We start from the raw sequence: 25,231 nt of genomic DNA on the forward strand, positions 1-25,231 counted from the left end.
TATGAATTTCAGGATAGACACTGAGAACGTGGATGAGACACCAAATTACGTTGATACTGTCGACCGAGTGACGAGTGTATCATTAAAATTTTGCCTGATAATTTCATGGGTTTCTTCGCTATGTGTATTCGCAGAAATCAAGTAATCAGCGACGGAAGTTCAAGCCTTGGATAAGTTACACGACTGTATACTATTTATAACGGTTATGAAACAAGTCATCGTCGTAACCCATTTACAACTAGTTCGATGCTCACCTCTGATCAGAACGCATGTTTGGCCATCACTTTGCTTCACTCGACTGTGGTCAAAGCTCTTAACTTCAATCAGGCTTAAAATTCTTCTTCCTTTCTTGCACCAATCATTTTTAGGTTACTGATGTCATAAGAGCAATGAAAACTCAGAGTAATCATTCAGAGTAAAACGCGAAGTAAAAGGACGCAAGTGTTGAACTGAAGAACAATTGAGTACAGTTAACCGTTACTCTTACTATTTCTCAAGTAAGTATAAGATGAATGCGTATACGTTATAATTCTATTTCGATTGGCCACACAGTCTTTTGTCAATATCTACTCTTTTTCTATTCAACCCAGCTTCATCGTATTAGAATTTAACTGAAATAGCTTAGCAAACCACACGTAACATCAAGTGATATAGCCGGTGCAGGCTAAGCATGCATTCCATATCTATCACCGCAATGTATACCAATTATTGTGTAATTACCTACTCGTACCAATTAGTTATATCATTCTACTTACTTGACCTCATAGATATTCATACCTATAACATATTACACGTCTAATGGAATTCAGTAACCGCAGAATGGAATATATAGGCACAAACCGCAACTTGGAGCCAAATTCCAAATATGTACATCAATATAGGTACTATAGTTGCGAATTTTTTATCCCTTAATCGGAGTACTCTGCAACGTTTCACGTGAAATTTTTTGTATAAATTTTCAACACAACAGCTATTTTCGGCACGTGTAATTTTGTATTTTTTCATCGAAAATTTCGTTAGGGAGGTTTGACGGACTCTATTGTATTTATGAAAATCTTGTTTGTACTAATTTTTACGACATTTCTCTCAGACAGCTAGTTGGCCGTTTTCTGTCAACAGTAAGAAGAAAAAAAATATAAAAAATTGCAACCGTACACACAGATTACAATAATCTGATCTTGCCTGAGCGATAGTGTACAAGCATCTGATTTTTATGTTATATAAATGGTTACATCTAGTACAGATTACTGATATTTCAACAACGGTGTGACGTACCCGATCACTCACTAAAAATTGACATCCGGTCCCATCATAGCGGTTGTATTTAAACTGTCGATAGAAAGGAATGGATGCAGTTTTGAAAACTGGTGACTTTAAATTTTTACGGAATTTTTCAAGCGATGTATTCTTACGTGCTGATTATGAATATGACCGGGAAAATGCCCATTAATGTCATTTTCAATGTGTCAACTTAAAAAACGGCCGGTTTTGGATACTTCGTTTACGTTGTTTGGTTAAGAATCGGTTCAAGAGAAAAAAGTGTTGAACGAAAAGTGCAGTGATGAAGAAATTTTTTGTTAAACGTTTTATATATGCTTTTCCTAAACCTTCATTTCGTGAAAAAACTAGCTAAGATCAAATGAAGTTTTTAGGAACTGTATTCAAAGCGAAATTTTCGATTACACAATAACAGAATGATAGAGCAAAAATAATACCTTGAGTAAATATTATAATAAACGTAACTGAAAGGAAAACAAAGATTTTCAGCGGGTGGAATACGATAGGTTTGAATTAAAGGACTTTCATTCAAGTACAAGTGACTAACGTTCTGAATGTCAGTGCGCTTGTTAATAGTATTTTTGTTGTTTCGGCTGATAGAGGTAATTTTGCTTATCGTTCTTTCGTTCCAATTCTTTTTATTCTCATAGTCGAAAGTATACTCTTCCCTCAGTGAATAAGTCGCTAACGCAGATAAAAATAGCAGCATGAATAGAGACAAAAATCAGCACTTAAATACAGTGAATGAGAGGTTATACAGCAACGGTTATTACCCTCAACATCTTATTGAGTCCATCAGAAGACTCGGAGTAGAAAAACACTATGATTGCATTGATCGAAATGAAGTGAACGATAAGCAAAGCAAAACTATCTGAGGTAAAATGGCTGTAACGTTGAAGATTTACCTGAGAATATCAAACGGATTTCCGATAGAAAAGGAATTATTACAACTCACGAAGTAACGCTGAAGGACCTTACTCGATACTAAAATTTGCCACATCCATGATGGTCAATGACAACGCTGTTTACACGATCGACGATCCATATTGGTGAAAACAGCAACGACACTGTGAACCTTAGTCACTTGTACATCGCCGTTCTTTGATTAATTCAAAATCAATAAAACTCACTGCGTAACAGCTTTTGATGTTTACTTTTATGTTACATTTATCCTCATGTTGACCCGAGGTATGGTTTTATTATTTTTATCCAAAAATTCGAAAACAACCGTCACAATGGGATCGGATCATCAATTTATAGTGAGCAATTTTGTTCAGTATGCGTCAAAGCGGAATTGTTAAGAATATCAATAATCTATACAGGCTGTAACAATGAAAAAAAAAAACATGAAGATTCTTATGAATGAAAAAGAGATTTGACCTACCGCAATGACATTCCTCATGGATAATCATGAGGTCATGGGAGACTAATTCGAATTCGAATTTTTTTCTGTACCAATCACGTTAACTGATTTCATGATTCAGGAAGTTGAGTTCCATTTCATAAGTGTTGCTTGTTCCAACATTCACGGAAGAATTGGAAGAATTGAATTTCATTACATTTTATAATGCAATTATTACCGCAGCGTAATTTCTCTGAAGATAATTCTGCTGTGGTACTGTTGTAGCCATGAAACTTGGTATCACATTCCTTTTTCTGGTCGTCGCGTGCGTCGCAGATTGCTCAAGAATCCTTGCAATATTTTCGTACCCGGTTCAAAGTCACAACATGATGTTCGAGCCTTTGATGATCGGTCTGGCACGCGCCGGTCACTCAGTTGACGTGATCAGTCATTTTCCTCCGAAGAAATCGGTGCCGGGATATAACCATATAAGCCTGAAAGGAACGCTACACAATTTAGTGAACAATATAACCGCAGACTATGCTTCAATCCATGGCGGTGTTTATCAGATGATGAACTTTCTTTGCAACCGAGAAGTCAAAGATCTCTGTGGTCTGTTGTCATTACCGCAGCTACAGAGAGTCACCAATGCAGATACCAAGTACGACGTCATGATCACCGAGATCTTGGGGTCAAACTGCTACCTTTCTGTGGCTCACATAATGAAAATTCCGTTTATCGGAATAGTAACTAATGTCGTGTATCCCTGGGTTATTGATCCAGTCTTTGGTGACGCCAATCCTAGTTTTATCCCGTCACAACTGTCGACTTTCACAAACGAGATGAGTTTCTTTGAACGTGTGGAGAATATGATGATTCACGTGTATTCAAAGTTTCTCTTTTATTATTGGGACGTAACTGTGTCTAATCCATTGGCTAGAAAGTATTTCCACGATCTTCCACCCCTAAATGATATCTACAACAACATCAGTCTGGTGCTAGCCAATAGCCATTTCAGTATTCACGGAGTCCGCCCCGGGACTCAGGCCATCGTTGAAGTGGCAGGTCTTCACATCGACGAAACCCAAGTGCTTTCACAGGTCAAGTATTTGACGATTGCCCACACGTCGATCGGAGGAGTAATAATTTCCATTGCTTTTAGGAATTGGAAAGGTTTTTAAATTCCTCCAAGGATGGGGTTGTGTACTTCAGCATGGGGACATTAGTGAGATCGGATACGTTCCAGGTGAAGAAGATACTAGCGATTTACGAAAGTTTTTCGGAACTTACAAATTACAAAGTGCTGTGGAAAGGTAACCTGAAGGACATGCCGAAACCGCTACCATCGAACGTCAAAATAGTTTCATGGGTGCCGCAGTACGCAATTCTCCGTAAGTTTTTCTCAGCAGCCGTGTAAGCACTTTTTGCGATAATCCTCGCAGATGATTTAAACTAGTCTGTGTTTTCGATACAAAAATTACCCATGCAAATCAATAGGCATTTTGTGGTCGAGTTTAGTGTTAAGCCTTTTCACTTATACTGGACCACAAAGCCTCAAAATATCACGATTCACAATCCAAACTCTAGTGCCTCATTATGTACAGTTCAAGATGTGCGAATACCCTAAACCGTCATTGGGCATTAAGCAATTTCGAATTCATTGCCCAAGGTCATCCAAAAGTGAAGGCTTTCGTAACACATGGAGGTGCGATGGGAACCCAGGAGGCAATACACGCTGGAGTTCCAATAATAGGGATTCCGTTTTTCTTTGACCAGTCGTCCAACGTGATGGGATACGTGCAGAGAGGTTTCGGTGTTTACCTTAGCTACAAAGACATAAGCAAAGTAAGCTTCTCCAAGGCCTTGCGTGAGGTATTGTCAAACCCAAAGTATCAATCGAACGCAGCACGATACTCAAGACTGTTCAGGGACCGTCCTCTGTCGCCAATGGATGAGGCTATTTTCTGGATCGAATATGTAATTCGTAACGGAGGCGAGCCATTGAGATCCTCGGGTCAGCATCTTAACTGGTTCCAGTATTACTTAATAGATGTTGGTCTATTTTTATTAGCTATAACGATGCTCGTTATCGCAATCGTATTTACCTTCGTAAAAACAGTGCTGCATATCATTGCCTGCAAACAGAGTTGTGAGCTTCCAGTGAAAGATAAGTTTTCGTAAACACGTGTTTGTCATAGGCCAAGTTAATGTTGTGAATCCTGATGTTGAAATAATTCTTGAAAATATGAAATAAATAATTTTCCATCGAGCGTCTGTAAAGTACGCCTTTTCAATCATGTTTTTTGCCTTTTCATGTGTTCATAAGCCTAAAGTTCAACTTGAAGAACGGAAAACACAACCAAATAGGCGTATACTTTACGTATACTCGATCAAAAAATGTTGTTTGCGCCTCTGCTATAATGTTTTACGGCTTCGTGAGTATTGTTTGTTCCTCGAACCGGCTTCGCCAGCCCGTGGACGCATAATCTTCTACTCCATCATTAAAATGCTACTTTACGGCCTAGATACGGAAAATACTATTTGCGTCTCGTTAGCCATGTGTCGCCGACTGAGTGGAGCCCTGACCGGTTCTCGTTTTTTGACCCGTTTAAGTGTTCCATTTTATTCTGTATTTGCTTTATTTTTGGTCAAAATAAAAACTATTTCTGTTGCCTGTATGTGCTATTGCATCTAATATGAACAACCTTTGCGTGCCATGGATCATGGCAGGGCGGAAGTCTGTGCGCCATGTATGTATGGTAGGCGCGGAGTAAGCGAGCAGCACGCATGCGCAGAGGGAGAAACGCGAGGCGAGCGAGTAGCGTGCGAAAGAGAAACGGGGATGAGAGGGGTTTGGACTCGAAAGCTCAAGGTGAAAGACCGAATCTGTCACCCTAGCGAGTTATAGGGAGAACGTCATGGATCATGCACCGAGGCCGCGAGGTCCGTAAATATAAACTGTGCTACACCAAACCCGAATCTTTACCATCCGTAAGGCTTGGGGCTACATATTTCAAACCCCGTTTCTATACCCCCCATAAGCTACTTATAAACATTTGAGTTAAACATACCTTTGGCAAACCTACTATTCCAATGCTCTGGAACATCACTGGAGGATCAGACCTTTTTGCTGTATCTAATTTTTTATTTGAAATTATTGAAATTTTTTTCATTGAAAATCAAAGCATTAGGCATAAGGTAATTATTCTAGTATACACTCAAGAACAGATATAATATGTAAGTATCGATATCAGAGACTCACGATCTGTTGTATTCAGATGCCAGTGTGACAGTTACTGAATTCATAAATTCGGAATGAATCAGTTATTTTTGTTCGCCTGTCGCCCAATATAAAACGTGGATACATCACGAATGGCAAAGGTTCAATTTCCAATTCACGTGGAGGTGTTGAGAAACCGAAATTAAATCGAATCGTGAAAGAAGCTGATCTGTGATGTTTTCTGCGGCTGGAATAGTAAAAAAACCAGTGACAGTAACGTAAATCCGTAATAAATGTGAGCTTATAAAGTTTGACTAATCGATAGTTTATAGATTATATTATATTATATGTAGATACTGATATCAATAACATTCGTCAGACAAGACTTGGCGGAAGTGATATCGACGAAAGACTCCAGTGTATCATGTGTTTTCATTTTTTATCGCAAGCGTGGCATTTGTTACATAAAGAGGTATTACCGTTATCGCCATGACGTTGTTTAATTCTGATCCTAAATCTCGTATTGATAACCTTACTTCCGAGCGTAATTGTAGAGTCTTACTTAACAGTAAGTATACCATAGCCATTAGCGAAAGACACTTGGCACCCGTCTGACGTAAACAGACTTCGTGAGGATCAAGTTATTACGTAATGAGATTCATACCTCAGTTCAACACTGACCGTTGGCTTGAAAGGATGTATGAGTTCTTATCCATTTAATAAAATCAAAACCGTGTTATACAGTGCAGTTAATAGTTCAAATCATCAAGAAAACTTAGTGGATTTTCTGAATTCATTTGTAAACACGTAGCGCCAACTATCAGTAAGTACAACTACGATAGTGAGTAACTGTAAACAATCCAATAGCAGCAGTGTCATCACATGAGAGTGAATCAAATTAGTTGGTCAATAAACATTGTATCGTAATCGTCAAGACAAACGTGCTATTATTTAATTCAAAGTCAGTTACCAACAAGCGAATGCAACGTGCAATTGGAATTCACTTAATTAGTAGCGATATAATTTTTCCTTCAAATGTTTAGTGAAATCGGATCACAAAAATAATTGTTGATTTACTTGGGAATATAAGAAAATGTACGTTGTCTTCGTTCAGTCGGATTTTTGTCCGCTAAAGCGTTATTTATTCGTAATTCACGTGCATATTCTAGAGTCTGAGGTATGAATGATTTCCAAAGGATGGTGATAAGATTCTGCTTTTCACATTGACCTTGCGAAAGTAGTCGTTGTGGTTAGTCGCAGCCACAGAATAACTAGCACACGCTAGTCAGCGAACCGCGATAACGGTCCATATGTTTTTGAAAAATGTTCATCAGAGTCTTTTTACAGCCATGGAGACTCGTGCCATCCTTGTATTTTTGGCTGCCTGCTATGTGACAAATGGAGCAAGGATCATTGGGGTGTTTCCATATCAAGGTCGGAGCCACAACATAATGTTTGAGCCCTTGATGATTGGTTTGGCACGTGCTGGGCATACAATCGACATGATCAGTCACTTTCCTCCGGCGAAACCAGTGCCAGGATATAATCATATAAATCTCAAAGGCTCACTGCCGACTTACGTAAACAATTTGACAGCGTCTCTTGCCCGTCAAGCAACGACAGTTGGCTACGGAATTAGTGCAATATGTGGCCCGTTATCAAAGCAGTTGTGCAGTCTTTTCGAAACTCCTCAGGTGCAGAATATTCTCAATACTGACGCCAAGTACGATTTGATGGTCACAGAGGTCTTCTCGACGAATTGTTTCCTGGCAGTGGCTTACAAATTAAAGATTCCAGTGGTCGGGGTCGGCAGCAGCGTGATGTATTCCTGGGGTTATGATCCTTTTTACGGTGAAGCGAATCCCAGCTTTATACCGTCGCAGTTTGGGGCATTTACGAACGAAATGGGTTTTATCCAACGTGTCGAGAATACGATAGTCCACTTTTACTCAAAGTACCTCTTCTATAGCTACGAAAAGGCTGTGTCTGAACCAGTTGCCAAGAAGCATGTTCCAGATTTGCCATCGTTGAACGAAATCTACAACAATATGAGCCTTCTGCTCGTCAACAGTCATTACAGCGTCCACGGAGCGCGTCCAGGGAACCCCGCCATCGTCGAAGTGGCAGGTCTACACATCGACGAGACCCAAGCTCTTTCCAAGGTAAGCTATTCAATGAGTTCTTGTTGAATTTGATAGTGACAGTGCTGACGATTTCCATCCTCGTTAGGAATTGGACGTGTTTCTGAACTCCTCGAAAGACGGTGTCATCTACTTCAGCATGGGAACGATGGTCAGGTCAGACACATTTGATCCTGAGAAGATATCTGCTATCTACGAGTCCTTTTCGGAACTTTCGAATTACAAGGTGCTCTGGAAGGGGAACGTAGAGGATCTACCGAAGCCGTTACCATCCAACGTGAAAGTAGTTGCATGGGCTCCTCAGTATGCAGTTCTGCGTAAGTTTCATTTTCGCAATGGTACAAGTTTCAATATCTTTCACATCGGCGTAGCTGGATCACGGTTCCAATTACATCCTTCGAATACTGAATCGCCTAGGATCGAAATGTCATCAGGCACGGATATACTGTTTCAGTCAAAATTCGTGGTCTAAAAACATCCCGTGAATTTCCGAACCATGCCTTATGACTCATTTTCTAACTTACGAAAGCCACGAAGGACATCTTACGGTTTTAAAGGTATCCTTCGGAGGTAAAATTTTGGTCTACAAGACACCTTTTGAATATCTTTTTTAATGGCTTTCTGAGTACCTTGTTACCAGTGACATACAAGCTCATACTGTAATCACGAAGTGTCTGCAACTTCATTGTAACTCCATAATAAATTTTACAGGCCACCCAAAAGTGAAAGCGTTCGTGACCCACGGAGGTTTAATGGGAACCATCGAGGCCATCCAAGCCGGAGTTCCAATGGTTGGAATGCCGTTCATGGTGGATCAGACCTTCAACATAATGGGATACGTTCAGAAAGGTATCGCTGTTCATGTGAACTACGAAGATGTAACCAAGGCAAGTTTCTCAAACGCCTTGCGAGAGGTATTGTTGAACCCGAAGTACCAATCGAACTCAGAGCGCATCGCAAGATTGTTCAAGGACCGTCCATTGTCACCGTTGGACGAGGCAATTTTCTGGATCGAATATGTCATCCGCAACGGGGGCGAGCCTCTTAAATCGTCGGGCCGCCATCTCAACTGGTTCCAGTATTATTTGTTAGATGTCTTTCTATTCTTAATCAATATAGCGGCCATTGTTCTTGCCATTGTTTACGTGATCGTCAAAAAAACGCTCTCCGCTATTGTTGGTACAAAAAGTCACGCAACCTCAAGTAAAAAGAAAATTTCCTAAGACACGTGCGGTAAAAAATCAGTATTTTGATGGAATATAGTTATGATGAACATTTTTATGTATAAAAAACAGAATATACAATTTTGAAGTCATTAGTTGGTAGAGAAAAAAAAAAATGGTCAGTTTTGACTTGGCCATCACACAGTGTCTTGTCTTGATCACATTTGCTAATTAAAAAAAAAATTTGAGCAAATTGTGTCGAAGATAATAATTGTTCGTCTCATTCATCACCTTGCAAAGGTAAATTTTTTGTTTGAAGCGACAAAACGTTCCGATATACATCACTATGATGCATGTTCATCGAATGTTCTCATTGTTTTTGATTTTGGCTTTGCTACGTCATTGATCATTTTTACGCGATTCGAGCGAGCACATTTTCAATTTCTGGAGTTGGAAACAAATTTCCGCAAATTCTCCTACGGCAGTTAGGTTACTATCTCATACTGCTAGAAAAAAAAACTTTTACGAAGAAAAAAACAAAAATTCCTAAGTCAAGAAAATGTAATATTGGAAATTTATAATGAAACATTTTCTTCAGTCATATTTAATTTCCACAAATTGAAATACTACTGTTCTTAAATAAATTATGGAATTATAGAAAATATTTAATATATACATTCGGACTAAATTAATGTCTTATTTAATAAAATGAAAAGTTGTGATGAAATAGAAAGCGTTGAATATTACAATTGAAACAATTTAAATTATAATGCTAACAAAAATAACTTTAAATCAGTATAAATATTGGTTTTGGAAAAAGAAATACATTAAAATAGTATAGATCTCATAATTTCTCAATGCAAGAATATCATATAAAAATATAATAATAATTACTACCGTATTTGACGGAAAGATTTAATCAGGTAAAAATAATCAAATAATTGTTCGTAAAAAATAATTTTTTTTCTGTATAGACAGTAGATTTTTCATCATTCAACATCCTCCTTCCATATAAATCCAATAGGTACTTTCAAGAAAACCTCCCGATATAATTAAAATTCAATGACGCACGGATCATTTTACATTTACAATCGGTTTTAAAAGACACGATAATTTCAAAACTTTGATACGATAGGTGCCCTTTTCTTGGCTTAGAAAACTGGTTTTGTCTGTTTTTTTTTTGTTTTTTTTTTTTATGGTGCGCAATACTAGTTAATACTAATAAATACAGTGCGCCGAAGAATATCTTGCATGAAGTACCCAGATGGCTAAAGCGAGTATGATCAAGGTTATGAAAATCTATGGGTGACGACATTGAATTCCTTGTCCTAATCTTTTTCACGCTGTAATAACGTGTCATAGTGAAAACTTTTTTTTCACCCGTATAATATCACAGGTAGTTGAACTAACGTTTTCATGTTTAATATTATTGTTTAGCCAACAACTTGACCTTTTCAACCGTAATTGATCTCGTTTCGTTTTTGCTCCGCGTCCATAATCGTGCTCATGATCCGTACGACATTCTCTACTGTACAGGAAATATCAAGAGCGTGAAGATTAATTTGCTTCGTCATAGTGACAGCTTGAGTTTCGGATAATCTTGAAGCTGATAATAAGTCTCGAGACTCGTTAGCGTATAAGTACGTAATTGTATGTGAAGTGCTACATGTTGTGTAATATCTTCCGAGATCAAAGTCTGTGTTCGAATCTAAACGTGCGTGCCCTTGAAAATCAACAAAGATGTGGCCGGAGGTTTGGTTTCTTTCTTTCAACTGATAAGTAGACTTAACCGTTACACAGTCGCGATTATTTTGCAACGGTATAAAAAATTTGCAGTGATCAGGCGAAGCTGGGACTCGGCCGAAGTGGTGGTCAGTTTGTCGTAAAAAGAAGAGAAGTAAAAATTACACATAATTTTCCATATATTCGAAGCAGTGCCTTCATTACCGTTGTAATTTTAGTACTTTTATTCCAATAAAAACACTATCTTTTCAAACAGCAAAACATTGACAAGTAAATTCAAATAGGTGCGAACTAAAATTCAAGAAATACACTAAGGCTCCCGGTTGAACTAACTTTGCAACTAAAACGTTCACTAATTTTTTTGTTTTCTTCAACTGGCCACCTCACGGATCTTTTACGCTGCTGTTACGTGGAAAAAGTGAACGATTAGGAGTGGAAGGCTAGGTATCAAAGCTATTACATAATTCCATGTAAGATATGGGATCGTAGTTATGAAACACAGCGCGGATGACGAGATAATACATCAACAAAGTGGATGCCCAACTCTCGGCAATACGTACGACTTTATTCGATCTTCGACAGTGTTTTTGACAACACTTGTATTCACGGATTAATTTTTATTCCGGACTAATAATATACACTTTACCTGATATTAAATAAAATTCATTGTGAAAATCGTAAAATTATAAATACTTTCCTTATCAGTGTGAATGTTTTTCAGTGCCATAGATTAGGTGACTTTAATCGTAAACAGACTGCAGAATGAACCTTATTGTATCACAGTGATTCTAGTCGAACATTTTTTCCCAAATTCTCAACGGCCAACGTTGATCCAGTGACATCAACAACAGTAAAACCATAACATCTCAACTCCATACTGCGTTGAACTGAAGAATATTCGAACCCTGTTAACTTGGAGTTTGATTTTTCAGGTAGGTAGATAAAGGTGTAATATTACAATTATTAACCATGATTGAACTGAAGAATACTTTCAACTATCTACACGCAATATATTTCCCGAATTTCCACCGTATCGCCGAATGATGTACCTAGAACTAATCTCGAATTGCAATTAACATTTCCAAAATTTTTTGTCTCTCCATTTTTGACACGTCTGGTTTTATATTTGTATTCTTGAGATTTTGAAATTACCGCAAACATAAATCTCTATCGCAATGTTTGTGCAGTACGTTTAACGACCTCCTGATGCCGAGGCCTCGAGGCACGCTCATTATTTTTTCTCGCAACTAACTGTCAAGACGCTTTGACACCGAATACTGTAATACGCGCGCACATGTACGCAAGAAATCGAATTAAGTGCCAAGAGATAAATTATGGAAATGCACAACGTCGAGATACCAGAGAGAGTTTGTCGCTGATAGATTACTGGGAATGCGAGAATTAGTGACAAAGCCCTGCAGATTTGGCCGTAACGAAATAGACGACATGCTTTTCATTCGCCAGAGTTCAATTGTGCGGTATGTTTATAAATTATTCATTCAGCGATATGTGCCGTCTCAATTTTACTCGGTACACTGCAAATCCAAAACTGTTATGTTTACACGTTTATATGTGTTATTTCCCTGTAGTCACTTCATACACGTTTTAGGGTGTGTTATTTTAATACTTTTTAGGTAACTATTGCAAATTTAAACGCGTTATTGTAAATCACTTATGTGTGTTACACGTAATTGTAACACACCTTAGTGCGTTATTCCAATAGATATGGCTTTGAAAATAAATATAAATTTTGATAAGTTGCTTATTGTACAGATTTGGGTGTAACGCTTTTCATGCATATGGATGTACATCAGGGTAACCACTCGAAATTTTTAAGTGAACAAGTTTTTTTCGCCCTTACTGCCATTTAAAAAGTTTTTATACAGGGGTGACCATATCACTTCTGAACCCACTGTTGTACTCGGCAACCTTCCGTATGCTCAAATATTTAGTGAAGTAGTTGATGAAACTGAACGGTTCACAAATCCAATTATGCGATCTTCCAAAATTGTTATTCACGGAACTTCCTATCACTCTGGGAGTATAATTTTAACGGAATGCAATGAAGATTCTTTACCCTCATTTGGAGAAGTTAGTGATTTATTTGTTTTGGTGGATACGAAATTACTTATAATTTCAGTGCTTCGAACTGTCCATTACGAAAATAAATTGAACCCCTAAATGGTGAATTTATCTGAACAGTACGAACAGAAGCATGTATTAAATGTTAAGAATTTAATATTTCCCCATCCGTTTTCCTCGTTTATTGTCCACAATCAAAAATATATTCCATTAATCAGTCATCAGCGAACTGAATTTGCAGGATAGTATCTATATACAAATAAATAATTAAAATATAGAAGAAATATGGAATATGATGTGTAATCTTTTTTGTGCATATCTCTCTTCTACGAACATACTAAAATAGAATAACAATAAAAATTTGAAGGTTTTAATAATATTTTTTAAAATTTTTAATCTAACGTAAAACATGCTTTATTTTCTCTTTTTGTCTCAGATTAAGATACTTCCGGTTCAAATAACACGCAGCTTAACGAGACCGAAAATATTAATTTTATGTAATGAATGTACGGTAAGCCATATTTTTATATTTTTCAACCGTCGTGACATCGTTCGCTTTAAAAGATATTTCGAATCCAAGGGTTTATCTAATATTGTATTTTTTGCGCATCATTTAAGCGGCTGAAGTGTGTAAATCGGCCAAAACGTGTTAAGTGATCACATGCGTGTTATTTTAATTCATTTAAAACGTATTGCGCTTTGCGTATGAAGGTTTTAATACACAGTCGTAGCGTATTAAATTTACAATACGGATAAAGTGCGTTGGAATTATACACGATGTGCGTTGAAAAAACACACAACACGGTTGACGTTGTAAATAATTGTTTTTATTTTTGTTTTTACCTATATTCTGATTAATGCGGGAGGTCAAAAACATATGTCAATAAGGGGACGGTGAAGAATTTGAGTCTATTGTCAACGTAAAAGAAAAAATATGAAATCAATAGACAGTTTAGACAGGCTAACAAAAAAAAAAAAAAATGACGAGTACGATAATAAATGTGACATTGACTATAAATGGAAAAAATTAAAAATAAATAAAATATAAATGAAATATAAATAACATATAAATAAAACGTGAATGAAAAATAAATAAAATATAAATAAAACATAAGGGGAATATAAATAAAATATAAATAACATACTAAAACTATTTAAATCTTGTCCATTGTTCTAACGATTAAAATTACACATTCATTCCAAACATTCACAAATAAATTAAGATAAAATATGCCGGAATTCACACTGGGATATAAAATTGTCTATAGTGAAAATGTAAAAAGTTTGTCAGTCATAAATATATTAAAAATCACTTATCCCTTGATTTAATACTCGGCAGCAGCTCCGTCGTGTAATTGTTATGTGACTTTGCGAATCTTTTGATAAAATTTGGAATCCACGGTCTTCTTGAGTTTTCTTCGCGGCGATTCCGTAATGCGAAGAAAACTGTAAAAATTGACGATTCCTTGGATCTCGTAACTTAGCTTTGTTTTTTATTTTTTACGGATGTTTACTGGCGAAGTCTATGTGTTACTTTAATTTGAAATTATCGTTTACAATGATTAAACAATCGATACGGGGAATTATAAGCCGGTTGGTTGGACGTCTACCCGCAGACTCTTTCAAATGCTAAGCCGTTTCAAGCAAAGCAAAATTTAGCGAGCAGCACTTTTGAATTTATAATATCGCCAGATCGTGTGTTCTTTTAAGACATCAGATTCTTACTACACACGAATATGTGTTATTAAAATAACACGCTCCATAACACGTTTGGATTTGCAGTGTAAGTATGAATAACCCGATATTTCTTGAATACGCAATGATATTATGTCACGTCTTCTGTTTAAGAATCGAATGCAACGAATTCATATCATCCGCTAATCAGAAGGTTCAATTCGTATCTAAATCGGTTCAAGTATGAATTATTCATTCCCGATAGAAAAAATATCTAATCAGTTCGTAACTACGAATAATAAACATGTACCATCAGTAAAGCAGTTTGCGAAGTTAATTAAGCTATCAGTACGGCTCGAAATTAGATAAGAACTCGTTTATCAGCCTGTACTAAAACAAAATGTTACAGCAAAAAGCATCGTACTATGCACCTTATCACATGAATACTTTCGCGTCGTTTTACACACATACGAATTGCTTGTGTTATTATTTTTTATAGCGCCGAGCTACATACATGGCATAATATTTCAATCGCGATGTCATTGCCAGTCATCTCAAACTATGATGCAACCGTTTCGCTCCAGGCATCATTTCAATGCCATGAAATTCCAGTAGACTTCATGGCAACATACGTACCGTAAGATTTTATACTGTAACACATCATTACTTATGAGTATGACGGAACAAAATAAAAATATAACGATGAAAATTTTAACCACAAAATTTCGGTTTTTCGACCATTCGACTTTTTGGTCTTCCAGGATTTTGACCCCTACCTCTGAGATGCGATTGATTTAAAAATCGCCATAGTCTCTCGTTCAAGGTGGTTCGTTAGCACGTGATAATGATAGTCGGGTCAGAAATTCAGTAGTTTGGAATCAGTCTGAAACTCACTCTTGGGCGAGATGCCGCCTCCGTTATTCCCCAAGTAATTGTGAGTTGCAGATGTTTCTTCATACTGCATTCGACGTACACTTTGTTGCGGCGAAAAATTATCCGTGACCAGTTTCGGAGACAGTTTACTATCAGTGGTTGTTAATTGCAATGCGAACTCGCTGCAATGGGCATGTTACGTTCATATTTACTAAATGGTATTGCAGTATCGATGTTTATTACTTTTTTTATAACCGTATGAATTCGTTCAAATAAGCTTGACGTTATTACAATTGCCACATGTTCTCACATATACGTGTGGTGTCGATCATCTTGAGGCTGCAAGGATAGTCAGTCGGTCAGTATCCGTATAGTCATTCACATCAATCATCAATGTGAAAACTCGAATTAGCACATAAGCATCGAGATGGAATTTTAATTATTTACTTATTTGTTTTGTGTAATCCCTTCGAACCCTGTTGGGAAAGTTTATGAAAATTCAGTTTGATCTGTATAACTATTTATATAATTATAAGATTTACATCACCATTATGCGGTTATAGCACCTGACTTACCAATATAAGAAATTCGTTACACAATAGAAGTAGACATAGACTACTGTGTAAACGCGATAAATTGATACACCGTTACATAATAAAATTCACGCAAAAACAAGAAATCGACCGATCAACTGACTTATCTAAAAAAAAAAAAATTGTAAATATTTATGCGACAAATTTTAAGGTGATAGATTTTGTTAGATTTGTTCAGAAAAAAAGTGATATGTAATACATCCGCACCTCCGTAAGGTTACGTTATTTTCAAATCCAAATATTCAAATACTTATTACATCATTGCCACAAGCATTTTTATCCGACTGTTTGCAGTTTTTGGAACATTTATTTCTACCGGGTTTCAGAATTTCATGTGATAAATTCAAGACAGTACTCCAGTACCAAAATTTCGGTGATCACAATGAAGTATAACTATTGAACTGAAATTTTGAAATTATTATGTAATAGGGATTATTTGACGACGCCATGTTGGTCGAAACAAGTAAATCACATTCTTTCACAGCCATGGCACTTTGCACCCTCTTCGTAATAATTATGACAGTTTGTCTAACGGATGGAGCAAGAATCCTAGGGATATTCCCATACCAGGGAAAAAGTCACAATGTAATGTTCGAGCCCCTGATGATCGGACTGGCGAAAGCCGGCCACACAGTCGACCTTGTCAGTCATTTCCCGTTGAAAAAGCCGGTGCCAGGATTGAACCACATAAGCTTGAAAGGATCACTGCACTCCTACGTAAACAACGTCACAGCATCTTTAGCTCGGGGGTACAACGGAATCTACGGAATGGTACATTCCGTTTCAGTAAAGTCAGCTCTGGACCTCTGCAATCTCATGCGACTTCCTCAGCTGCAGAATATCATAAACACAGACACGAAGTATAACATCATGGTGACTCAGGTCTTCGGGAGCAACTGCTACCTTGCCGTAGCTCACAAGTTGAAGATTCCAGTTGTGGGGGTCGTAACCAGCGTTATATATCCATGGAGTTACGGTCCTTTCTTCGGTGACGCTAATCCGAGTTTCATCCCGTCTCAGTTGGGGACATTCACGAACGAGATGAGCTTCGTCGAACGCGTGCAAAACACAATAGAACATTATTACGCAAAGTTTCTATTCCATTACTACGACAGAACAGTGTCCGATCCATTGGCAAAAAAGTATTTTGATGATTTGCCACCGTTAAATGACTTGTACAATAACATGAGCTTGCTGTTGGTCAACAGTCATCTCAGCATTCACGGTGTTCGCCCAGGAAATCCTGCCATCGTTGAAGTGGGAGGTCTTCACATCGACACGACTCAAGTACTTTCAGAGGTGAAGTGTTGAAAGATTTTTAAACTCAGATATTCGTAGCAAAAGCAATGATTTTAATCACTTTTAGGAATTGGAAAAGTATTTAAATTCATCAAAGGATGGTGTTGTCTACTTCTGCATGGGAACGATGGTCAGGTCTGACACTTTTGCACAGGAAAAGATACTAGCTATCTACGAGAGTTTTTCAGCACTTTCTAATTACAATATCCTCTGGAAGAGTAATGCCGAAGATTTGCCAAAGCCATTTCCATCAAACCTTAAAGTCATTCCATGGGCACCGCAGTACGCAGTTCTCAGTGAGTTTATTATTTTCATGAAGGTAATAATCGAGTATGGGACAAATTTTAGTTCACTGAGGATTTACTGCAAAATCCGTAAAGCATTCGTCTCAAATTAATCTTCTTCTTGGTTATACTTTTCCATTCACGATGAGGCGACAAAGATAGTTGGATATTGTCAAGAAGGCATGACGGACCATCAGTACCTATCTATAACGTTTTGTTCATTCTCCCAGATCATCCAAAGGTCAAGGCGTTCGTGACCCATGGAGGTTTGATGGGAACCCTGGAAGCGGTACACGCCGGAGTTCCCATGATTGGCATTCCGTTTTTTGGAGACCAGGCATTTAACGTGTTAGGATACGTACACAGAGGATTCGCCGTTCACATCGACTACGACGACATCAACCAGCTGACATTTTCCAAAGCTCTGAATGAGGTACTGACAAATCCAATGTACCAATCGAATGCTGCACGTTACTCAAGACTTTTCAAGGATCGTCCTTTGTCGCCGTTGGATGAGGCAGTCTTTTGGATCGAATACATCATTCGAAATGGAGGCGAGCCCCTGAGGTCTTCGGCTCTTCATCTATATTGGTTCCAGTATTACTTGATAGACGTTATTCTGTTCTTACTAGCTGTACCAACGCTGTTTCTCCTGAGTTTATTCCACGTTTTGAAAAGAGTTCTGCGTACTAACAAGGGTACCAAAACTCGCACCATTCAAAAAAAGAAAAAAACTTCTTAATACTGGATAATTGTAATTTATGCTTATTATTTATCTGTCAAGATCTTTGTACTGATCATTTCTATAAAATGCTTGTTAAAAATAATAATTGCAAACTGTGCACAAGTGTCTGATTTCGGAATACAGAAATGGTTTGAACTCACTTCTATTCATTTTGGTTCGCTATTAACAAGATTTTTTGGGCATTTCCACCCTCTTAATGATCGCCATGCTGTGTGTCGAGAAATGCATACTGACCAAGTTCCGGGACTGGCAGGTAGTTCTGATTCCGGATCCTTGAAAGTTGTGAAAATCGATATACTGGATGCGGAAGAGGGTCAAGCTTATCTTCTCTGACGATCAGCAAAATTTCGTCGCCACTGTTTACATCATAATTTACACACGCTGAATTCACGTTGAAGGGGCTGACTCGCTTTTGCTATTGTACAGCCATTTGCTCAGCACTGACTTGCGTCAACACCGATTGCTTGGTCGTCCAGAAGACTATATTGATGCTGCTTATCGCCGGAGCATTAGGTCAGGCTGGTAACGAAGGAGATAATTACTAGTGTCAGAGTTCTCGGTGTAACAGTTGCCCCCAAGATCACGCTCGCTTACACATTAAACATTCTCAATCGATAAAATAAATCGTTGATAGTTGATATACGGTTAGTCTGATCGACACATGAATTAGAGTTGATAAAACCGATTAATTCAACTGACTATTCAATATTATCGGATCAATGAAGCATATTTGAGTGAAACACTGGATAAGAATGACAATTCCTGTCTGATTTGGTTTGAAATATTGAAATAACCTGCACAGAAAAATTCATTGCCACTTTCTAGGTGCGCTTCTAAATATTCTGCCACAGCATACGTATCAACGCATACCAGCATTACATGTGAGAAAGATACAATTAATCAACAGAGACCTTTTGAAATGCTTGGTCATTGTGATACCGCCCAGATATTGTTTTGCATTATTTTGTAATCCCTGTTACTCCCGGCTCGTGAATTATACATAGCCTGATATATGTTAACCTTGGCGAAACAGTGAGATAATACTGGGCCCGTGCCAGTAGAAATGAACTATCGAGTGGAACAACGCATTTCTTTTTTTTCTACTGATAAACATACATGGTTATCACGCTGGGCTACCAAGAATTACTAGAATCTTATCATGTGCAGTTTCGTACTTGCTTGTGATCAAGTATAACATTCGTGTTTCATCCCAACCTGAGTGGGCAAAAGCCCCGCGTAAATTAAAAGGTGATAGATTGGTTGACAGCTAATGTAAAACATCGGTAAATCTTCAAAAACATTGTTCAAACTGTCAGTATATATGTATCAAAGTGGCGTTTGACACTGAATATTGATGTATGAACAACCATTGTGTACGATCGTGAATGATCTACTTATTGGTCATGTCATTGCATCGTGAACATAGTGGCAATGCCAGCAGTTTATGGGTTGTTCTGCTTATTGGTTCAGTTAACAATTGGTTAAAAAACATGGTTTGAATGAAGTGTATATGATGCGAAAAAGTATAAACGGATTATGATACGTTTGTGTTGCAGAGATGGAATTCCGCACTGTACTCGTGTTCTTGATCGCCTGTTGTGCCACGGACGCGGCAAGGATCCTCGGCATATTTCCATACCAAGGGAGAAGTCATAACATAATGTTTGAGCCACTGATGGTCGGCCTAGCGCGAGCGGGCCATACGGTTGACGTTGTGAGTCACTTTCCTCCAAAGGAATCAGTTTCAGGATTTAACCATATAAGTTTGAAGGGATCGCTACATTTCTACGTGAACAATATAACAGTATCGTTTACCCAAGAGGTGAAAGGAGTTCACAACGTGATTCGCTTTATCAGCGGTCGGGAACCTTCCGACCTTTGCAACCTGATGCGGCTCCCTCAACTGCAGAACATCCTTAACACAAAGACCAAGTACGACGTCATGGTGACGGAGGTCTTTGGGACCAACTGCTACCTAGCCGTGGCACACAAGCTGCAGATTCCAGTCGTCGGGGTCACAACTGGGGTCATGTATTCATGGGGTTACAGTCCGTTCTTCGGCGATGGAAATCCCAGTTTTATACCGTCTCAGTTGGGCAGCTTCACGAATGAGATGAGCTTTCTCGAACGCGTGGAGAACACCATCATTCACTTCTACTCAATTTTCCTATTCAACTATTACGAGAGAACAGTATCCGATCCGCTGGCTCGTCAGTACGTCGAGGACATGCCGCCGTTGACTGATTTGTACAATAACATGAGCCTGATGCTAGTTAACAGTCATCCCAGCATCCATGGCGTTCGTCCAGGGAGTCCAGCCATTGTTGAAGTGGCAGGTCTGCACGTCGATGAAACCCAAGTTTTGTCGAAGGTAAGCATTGAATAATGCGTACATTTACGGTAAGACTAATGAACACTGTCACCCTGCTTAGGAACTGGAAGAGTTTTTAAACTCGTCTAAGGATGGGGTGGTCTACTTCAGCATGGGCACAATGGTGCGGTCTGATACCTTTTCGTCGGATAGGATATCCGCCATATATGAGAGTTTTTCGGAACTTCCCAATTACAATGTCCTTTGGAAGGGTAACGCGGACCATCTGCCTAAGCCGTTTCCACCCAACGTTAAAGTCGTTTCGTGGGCACCACAGTACGCAGTTCTCCGTAAGTGTTCCTCGAATCGATTTAATACCTCTCAAGTAGTCCTTCAAATTACTTCTTCGTCTCGCACAAGGAAAGTACCCTTGTTGCATGTCACCTATTTTCATCATTCTGCGACATGTAGCACACGTAGAAACATTTGTCACTTTTTTTTATATTCCAATCTAGTCGTTTCAGGGCTGCAAACCACCTCTCAAGGCAATCCTCCAAAACTGCTTTTTTTGGAATCCTTGGTAATGACGTAATTTTTTTTTGACTCAACCCATTCGAGACTTTTCATTTTGAATAGTTTGGTTACTTTTTACGGGCAAACTTAGAGGGTTTTTAGCTCTTAAGCGGCGGAATTTATACCTAGAAACAAATGTCTAATGTTTTCTTATGTCTACATTGCGTTTACCACATATCACAGAATGGAGAAAATGGACTTTGGGTGCTTTTCTTGTCAAAGTGAACATTACAATCCTAAAGTCACAATGATCACATATTAGAGTGTAACTGGCAAAATCACTTGAAGCTAATTTTTCGTCAACTCTTCTAGGTCATCCAAAAGTGAAGGCTTTTATTACGCACGGAGGTTTGATGGGGACTGAGGAGGCGATACACGCGGGAGTTCCAATGATTGGAATCCCGTTTGCCGCGGATCAGACATTCAATGTGGCGGGTTACGCGCATCGTGGTTTCGCCATTCACCTTGACTACAAGGATCTCAACAAGGCTACCTTTTCCAAAGCTTTGAGTGAGGTACTAACAAACCCAAAGTACCAGTCAAATGCTGCGTATTTTTCAAGGCTGTTCAAGGATCGTCCACGTTCTCCACTGGACGAAGCAGTTTTTTGGATTGAATATATCGTCCGCAATGGTGGCGAGCCACTCAAGTCTTCGGCCCTGCACCTCAACTGGTTCCAGTATTACTTGATCGACGTTATTTTGTTCTTACTGACCGCCGCGGCGTTTGTCGTAATTGTTCTGTTTCTCTTAATCAGAAAAGTACTAGGTATTTTTATTGGCACGACAAAGCCTTCAACGCGGCAGCGCAAACAAAAGACCAAGTAAAACCAATGTGCCGATACCATTTGTTATGCAAACAAATGTGGAGTCTGGGTTATCCTATTTTTGGTCACATGAAGATATCTCTTGATATAATTGCAAGCATTAACGAACAAACTAATTTTTGTGACCATAGTTATCGCCATAAACTGTAATTCGTCATTGGAATATATGGATATTAATATTTTACTTAATTTTCATCTACTCATTTTTCAAACTTGAGAAATTTTGTCACTATCATTAAGACAGAAGTGTCGGGAAACAGAAGACAGCAAACTATTTGGAGTTATAAAGTATTTTGAGATTGGTGACTATTTCTCCAGTATTGATGCTCATTTCCTGATGCATATTTCAAGAGAATTCATGTACCTTATGCGGAAGGAAGTTGAAAATTCACGAAAGTCTACATTTTAAATTCTTTTTCAAGATGTATTGAGAAAAAAGAGTTTGCCTGGTACAAAAGTAGACTTCAACATTATAGTTGAATCTTAAAAGTCACGGAGACGTTATCGGTATGATATTAATCGCAGCTACAAGTGTCACTTCCGGTGAATTTATAGTTTTGCCCATTTCTTCGGTAAGGAATTGATTTTTTACATGAGCGGAAGGATACACTTCTGGACTTTGAGAATGGAAAGTGATTTTATAAGTGACGAACGTTCTCCAAATAAGATGCTTCTTTTGACTCGACTTTCCCGCATTAGTCACAAACTTACTTATCAAGCAGGCATTTAATCTTGTACTAAAATGTTTGACGACAGAGTTTTGTGTAAAACGACCACGTGCTTTGCAATAAGTTATAATAAAAAAAAGAGCGATTCCGAAACGAAATCGAAGTACTTTGATCATGCCTCACGTGGATTTTATCCTCATCTGTCAGCTTCATGCCAGCCCAGTATTACTTGGCTCGCGTGACGAGAGGGTTTAAAGAAAAGTCGTGCGCACGTTGCCTAATGGTCCGTATTTCTGATCTGTCTCGGAGACCGAGGGCCTGGAATTGTAAGAATTTTTTACCCTCATTCCAACCACCGCAGTGGAGAGAGAGAATCGAAATGAGCTTCCTTTACGATGGAAAGAAAAAAGAAGAAGAAAAAAAAAAAGAAGAAATATCGAGAGAGTTTCTGCAGATATTTTCGTGGTCTTTCAAAAAGTGTATTGCGTGTAGCTCACAGACGACGGTTTTCAGGGATTCCGGAAGTGTTTTTCAATTTCAACAGAGATTATCGCGTCTATTTTCAAAAGTGACAGGAGTGAACTTCGAATGATAAAATGAAACCGAAAGTGAGCAAAACGATTTGTTAATCTTGTCCCATATTTTTATTTATCCACGTTATCCAATGGGTTTCGAGTCATGAATGAAATGTGATAGAATTTACAATATTTCCAACATTTTTTACCCACTTCATATAAAACTACCAATCCGGAATTTCAAAAAGTGGTCACACATTTCAAAGACTTTTTACGTAATCAGCATGGTAAAAGACCTGATCGTAGCTCTGTGGAATCTGACACAAATAAAGACGAAGTGAATTCTTTTCATCGCCTATACGTATAATCTCAGTATGTTATCGGGTTAGAGAAAAGCAAAACTCCTATAGATTGTTGCAGTATGTGAAAATGATGTAACAAGCTTGTGGAAATTGTGTTTTGTCAAACTGTCTGGTTTTTTCGGCATGTTTAAATACCTTATAATGTAAATAATTTCAGATAGGTTTTTGATTATTCCAAATTAGTTTAATTTTTACTAAAAATATACGAAATGCTGTTCTGCTAACGATTTTTTTTTCAATCAAATGACTGAATGTTTGCTTCTCATACGGGAATTCTTACTTCAACCACGCTTCTTATCCATTTTTTCAGCGTTTTACAGCGGTCGATAGCTATAGCAGGTAACGGAAGTGTAGCTTCTATCGATTTTGCGCCAACTATTTGCAATTCACTGGACTGATGTATTATCTTGATGAAAAAGTGCATTTTTCCGTACTTCGATGCTCTTTTTTCTTACTGTCACAGAGATGATCAGTTTACGTACAAAATGGAGGTAAAAAGAAGTGCTTGAACCATATTAGTGTTACATTAATACCTTATCATTTGCCGTTAATACAATAAAAACGATGAAATTGGATTTACGCAAAGCGTCATAATAACAGTCACTTATCAGAGTCTTCCGCAATTGTTCAAATCCTCCAAAAAAAAAGGAAACCTATTGAATATTTCTAAAATTCAGTTTATCGCGAACTTTCATTTCAACGTCACTGTAGAATTTTCGTTTTTCATGAAGTTGATCTTGATATGTGAATATGAGATAATCTAACATCGCAAAGTAGTGATCATGGAACTTTTGAAATTTGTAGTAATTTTAGTAACTATTTAGTTTTCAGATTGTGTGAAAATTTTGACGATATTTCGGTACCAGGGAAAAAGTCACAACATAATTTTCGAGGCACTCGTTATTCGTTTAACACGTGCAGGTCACTCGGTTGAAGTTGTAAGTTACTTTCCCCATAAAGAGCCAATTAGAGAACTGAACTACATCAGCCTGGAAGGAACGCTAGAGTTCAACAGTAATAGCATAACCCCAACAACGGTGAAGTCACTTTACGTTGGGGTAAAAGCAATAGACCACGTTTCCTAGGAGATATCAAATGAACTCTGCAACCTGATGAGGTTCCCCCAGCTGCAAAACATCATCACTTTTGACACCGAATACGACCTTATTCTCACCTAGATCTTGGGGACCAACTGCTACTCATTGTTAGCAGTGGCACACAAGCTAAAGCTTTCGGTGGTCGGCGTCTCGATCAGCGTCATGTACGCATGGGATTATAATCCATTCTTCAACAGCGCGTATCCAACTACGTACCTCATCAATTGACTCCCATCACTAATGACATTCATGGAACGTTTGGAAAGCCCGGTCCAGACCCTTTACTACAAGTTTTTGTGCTATTGCTACGATAAAACTGTTTCCGAGCCGCTCGCTAGAAAGTATATCGATGTCTTTCCGACCCAGAACGATGTTTTCTTCGACGTGAGTCTGATTTTGGTAAACAGTCATCGAAGCATCCATGGTGTCCGTCCTATGGATC

At 38.2% G+C, this 25,231-nt stretch overlaps 5 protein-coding genes across 8 annotated transcripts in view; 4 read left to right on the top strand and 1 right to left on the bottom strand.

The window, feature by feature from the left end:
* LOC124305144 (retinal guanylyl cyclase 2) overlaps positions 1 to 25,231 on the bottom strand; it is a 139,258-nt gene that overhangs the window by 80,838 nt on the left and 33,189 nt on the right. The window lies entirely within an intron of this gene.
* On the top strand, positions 224 to 4,894 carry LOC124305151 (UDP-glucosyltransferase 2-like). 2 transcript variants are annotated; one of them, XM_046764244.1, is made up of 4 exons: positions 224 to 497; positions 2,906 to 3,720; positions 3,783 to 4,011; positions 4,290 to 4,894. In XM_046764244.1, exons 2-4 carry the CDS (start codon positions 2,908 to 2,910, stop codon positions 4,799 to 4,801), a joined length of 1,554 nt encoding a protein of 517 aa, XP_046620200.1. In that variant the 5' UTR covers positions 224 to 497; positions 2,906 to 2,907; the 3' UTR covers positions 4,802 to 4,894. The 2 variants fall into 2 exon arrangements, with proteins under 2 accessions (XP_046620200.1, XP_046620201.1); XM_046764245.1 differs by lacking the exon at positions 224 to 497 and having other exon boundaries at positions 2,880 to 3,720.
* On the top strand, positions 6,419 to 9,713 carry LOC124305153 (UDP-glucosyltransferase 2-like). The gene is made up of 4 exons (XM_046764246.1): positions 6,419 to 6,663; positions 7,188 to 8,002; positions 8,070 to 8,298; positions 8,693 to 9,713. Exons 2-4 carry the CDS (start codon positions 7,190 to 7,192, stop codon positions 9,202 to 9,204), a joined length of 1,554 nt encoding a protein of 517 aa, XP_046620202.1. The 5' UTR covers positions 6,419 to 6,663; positions 7,188 to 7,189; the 3' UTR covers positions 9,205 to 9,713.
* On the top strand, positions 12,202 to 18,555 carry LOC124305148 (UDP-glucosyltransferase 2-like). Of its 3 annotated transcripts, none has more exons than XM_046764240.1 (4): positions 12,202 to 12,365; positions 16,594 to 17,408; positions 17,476 to 17,704; positions 17,923 to 18,555. In XM_046764240.1, the coding sequence occupies exons 2-4, from the start codon at positions 16,596 to 16,598 to the stop codon at positions 18,432 to 18,434; spliced, it is 1,554 nt and encodes a 517-aa protein (XP_046620196.1). In that variant the 5' UTR covers positions 12,202 to 12,365; positions 16,594 to 16,595; the 3' UTR covers positions 18,435 to 18,555. The 3 variants fall into 3 exon arrangements, with proteins under 3 accessions (XP_046620196.1, XP_046620195.1, XP_046620194.1); XM_046764239.1 differs by lacking the exon at positions 12,202 to 12,365 and adding an exon at positions 15,473 to 15,874; XM_046764238.1 differs by lacking the exon at positions 12,202 to 12,365 and having other exon boundaries at positions 15,891 to 17,408.
* On the top strand, positions 19,522 to 22,973 carry LOC124305157 (UDP-glucosyltransferase 2-like). The gene is made up of 4 exons (XM_046764254.1): positions 19,522 to 19,685; positions 19,994 to 20,808; positions 20,870 to 21,098; positions 21,634 to 22,973. Exons 2-4 carry the CDS (start codon positions 19,996 to 19,998, stop codon positions 22,146 to 22,148), a joined length of 1,557 nt encoding a protein of 518 aa, XP_046620210.1. The 5' UTR covers positions 19,522 to 19,685; positions 19,994 to 19,995; the 3' UTR covers positions 22,149 to 22,973.

Source organism: Neodiprion virginianus, chromosome 5 (genome assembly GCF_021901495.1).
Source record: "Neodiprion virginianus isolate iyNeoVirg1 chromosome 5, iyNeoVirg1.1, whole genome shotgun sequence".
Lineage (NCBI taxonomy): Eukaryota > Metazoa > Arthropoda > Insecta > Hymenoptera > Diprionidae > Neodiprion > Neodiprion virginianus.

Coding starts and splice junctions, on each gene's coding strand:
- LOC124305151 (XM_046764244.1), top strand. CDS start 2,908: ATGAAACTTGGTATCACATTCCTTTTTCTGGTCGTCGCGTGCGTCGCA. Junction 3,721..3,782: donor AAACCCAAGTGCTTTCACAG/GTCAAGTATTTG, acceptor CATTGCTTTTAG/GAATTGGAAAGGTTTTTAAA. Junction 4,012..4,289: donor GCCGCAGTACGCAATTCTCC/GTAAGTTTTTCT, acceptor TCATTGCCCAAG/GTCATCCAAAAGTGAAGGCT.
- LOC124305153 (XM_046764246.1), top strand. CDS start 7,190: ATGGAGACTCGTGCCATCCTTGTATTTTTGGCTGCCTGCTATGTGACA. Junction 8,003..8,069: donor AGACCCAAGCTCTTTCCAAG/GTAAGCTATTCA, acceptor CATCCTCGTTAG/GAATTGGACGTGTTTCTGAA. Junction 8,299..8,692: donor TCCTCAGTATGCAGTTCTGC/GTAAGTTTCATT, acceptor TAAATTTTACAG/GCCACCCAAAAGTGAAAGCG.
- LOC124305148 (XM_046764238.1), top strand. CDS start 16,557: ATGTTGGTCGAAACAAGTAAATCACATTCTTTCACAGCCATGGCACTT. Junction 17,409..17,475: donor CGACTCAAGTACTTTCAGAG/GTGAAGTGTTGA, acceptor AATCACTTTTAG/GAATTGGAAAAGTATTTAAA. Junction 17,705..17,922: donor ACCGCAGTACGCAGTTCTCA/GTGAGTTTATTA, acceptor TCATTCTCCCAG/ATCATCCAAAGGTCAAGGCG.
- LOC124305157 (XM_046764254.1), top strand. CDS start 19,996: ATGGAATTCCGCACTGTACTCGTGTTCTTGATCGCCTGTTGTGCCACG. Junction 20,809..20,869: donor AAACCCAAGTTTTGTCGAAG/GTAAGCATTGAA, acceptor CACCCTGCTTAG/GAACTGGAAGAGTTTTTAAA. Junction 21,099..21,633: donor ACCACAGTACGCAGTTCTCC/GTAAGTGTTCCT, acceptor CAACTCTTCTAG/GTCATCCAAAAGTGAAGGCT.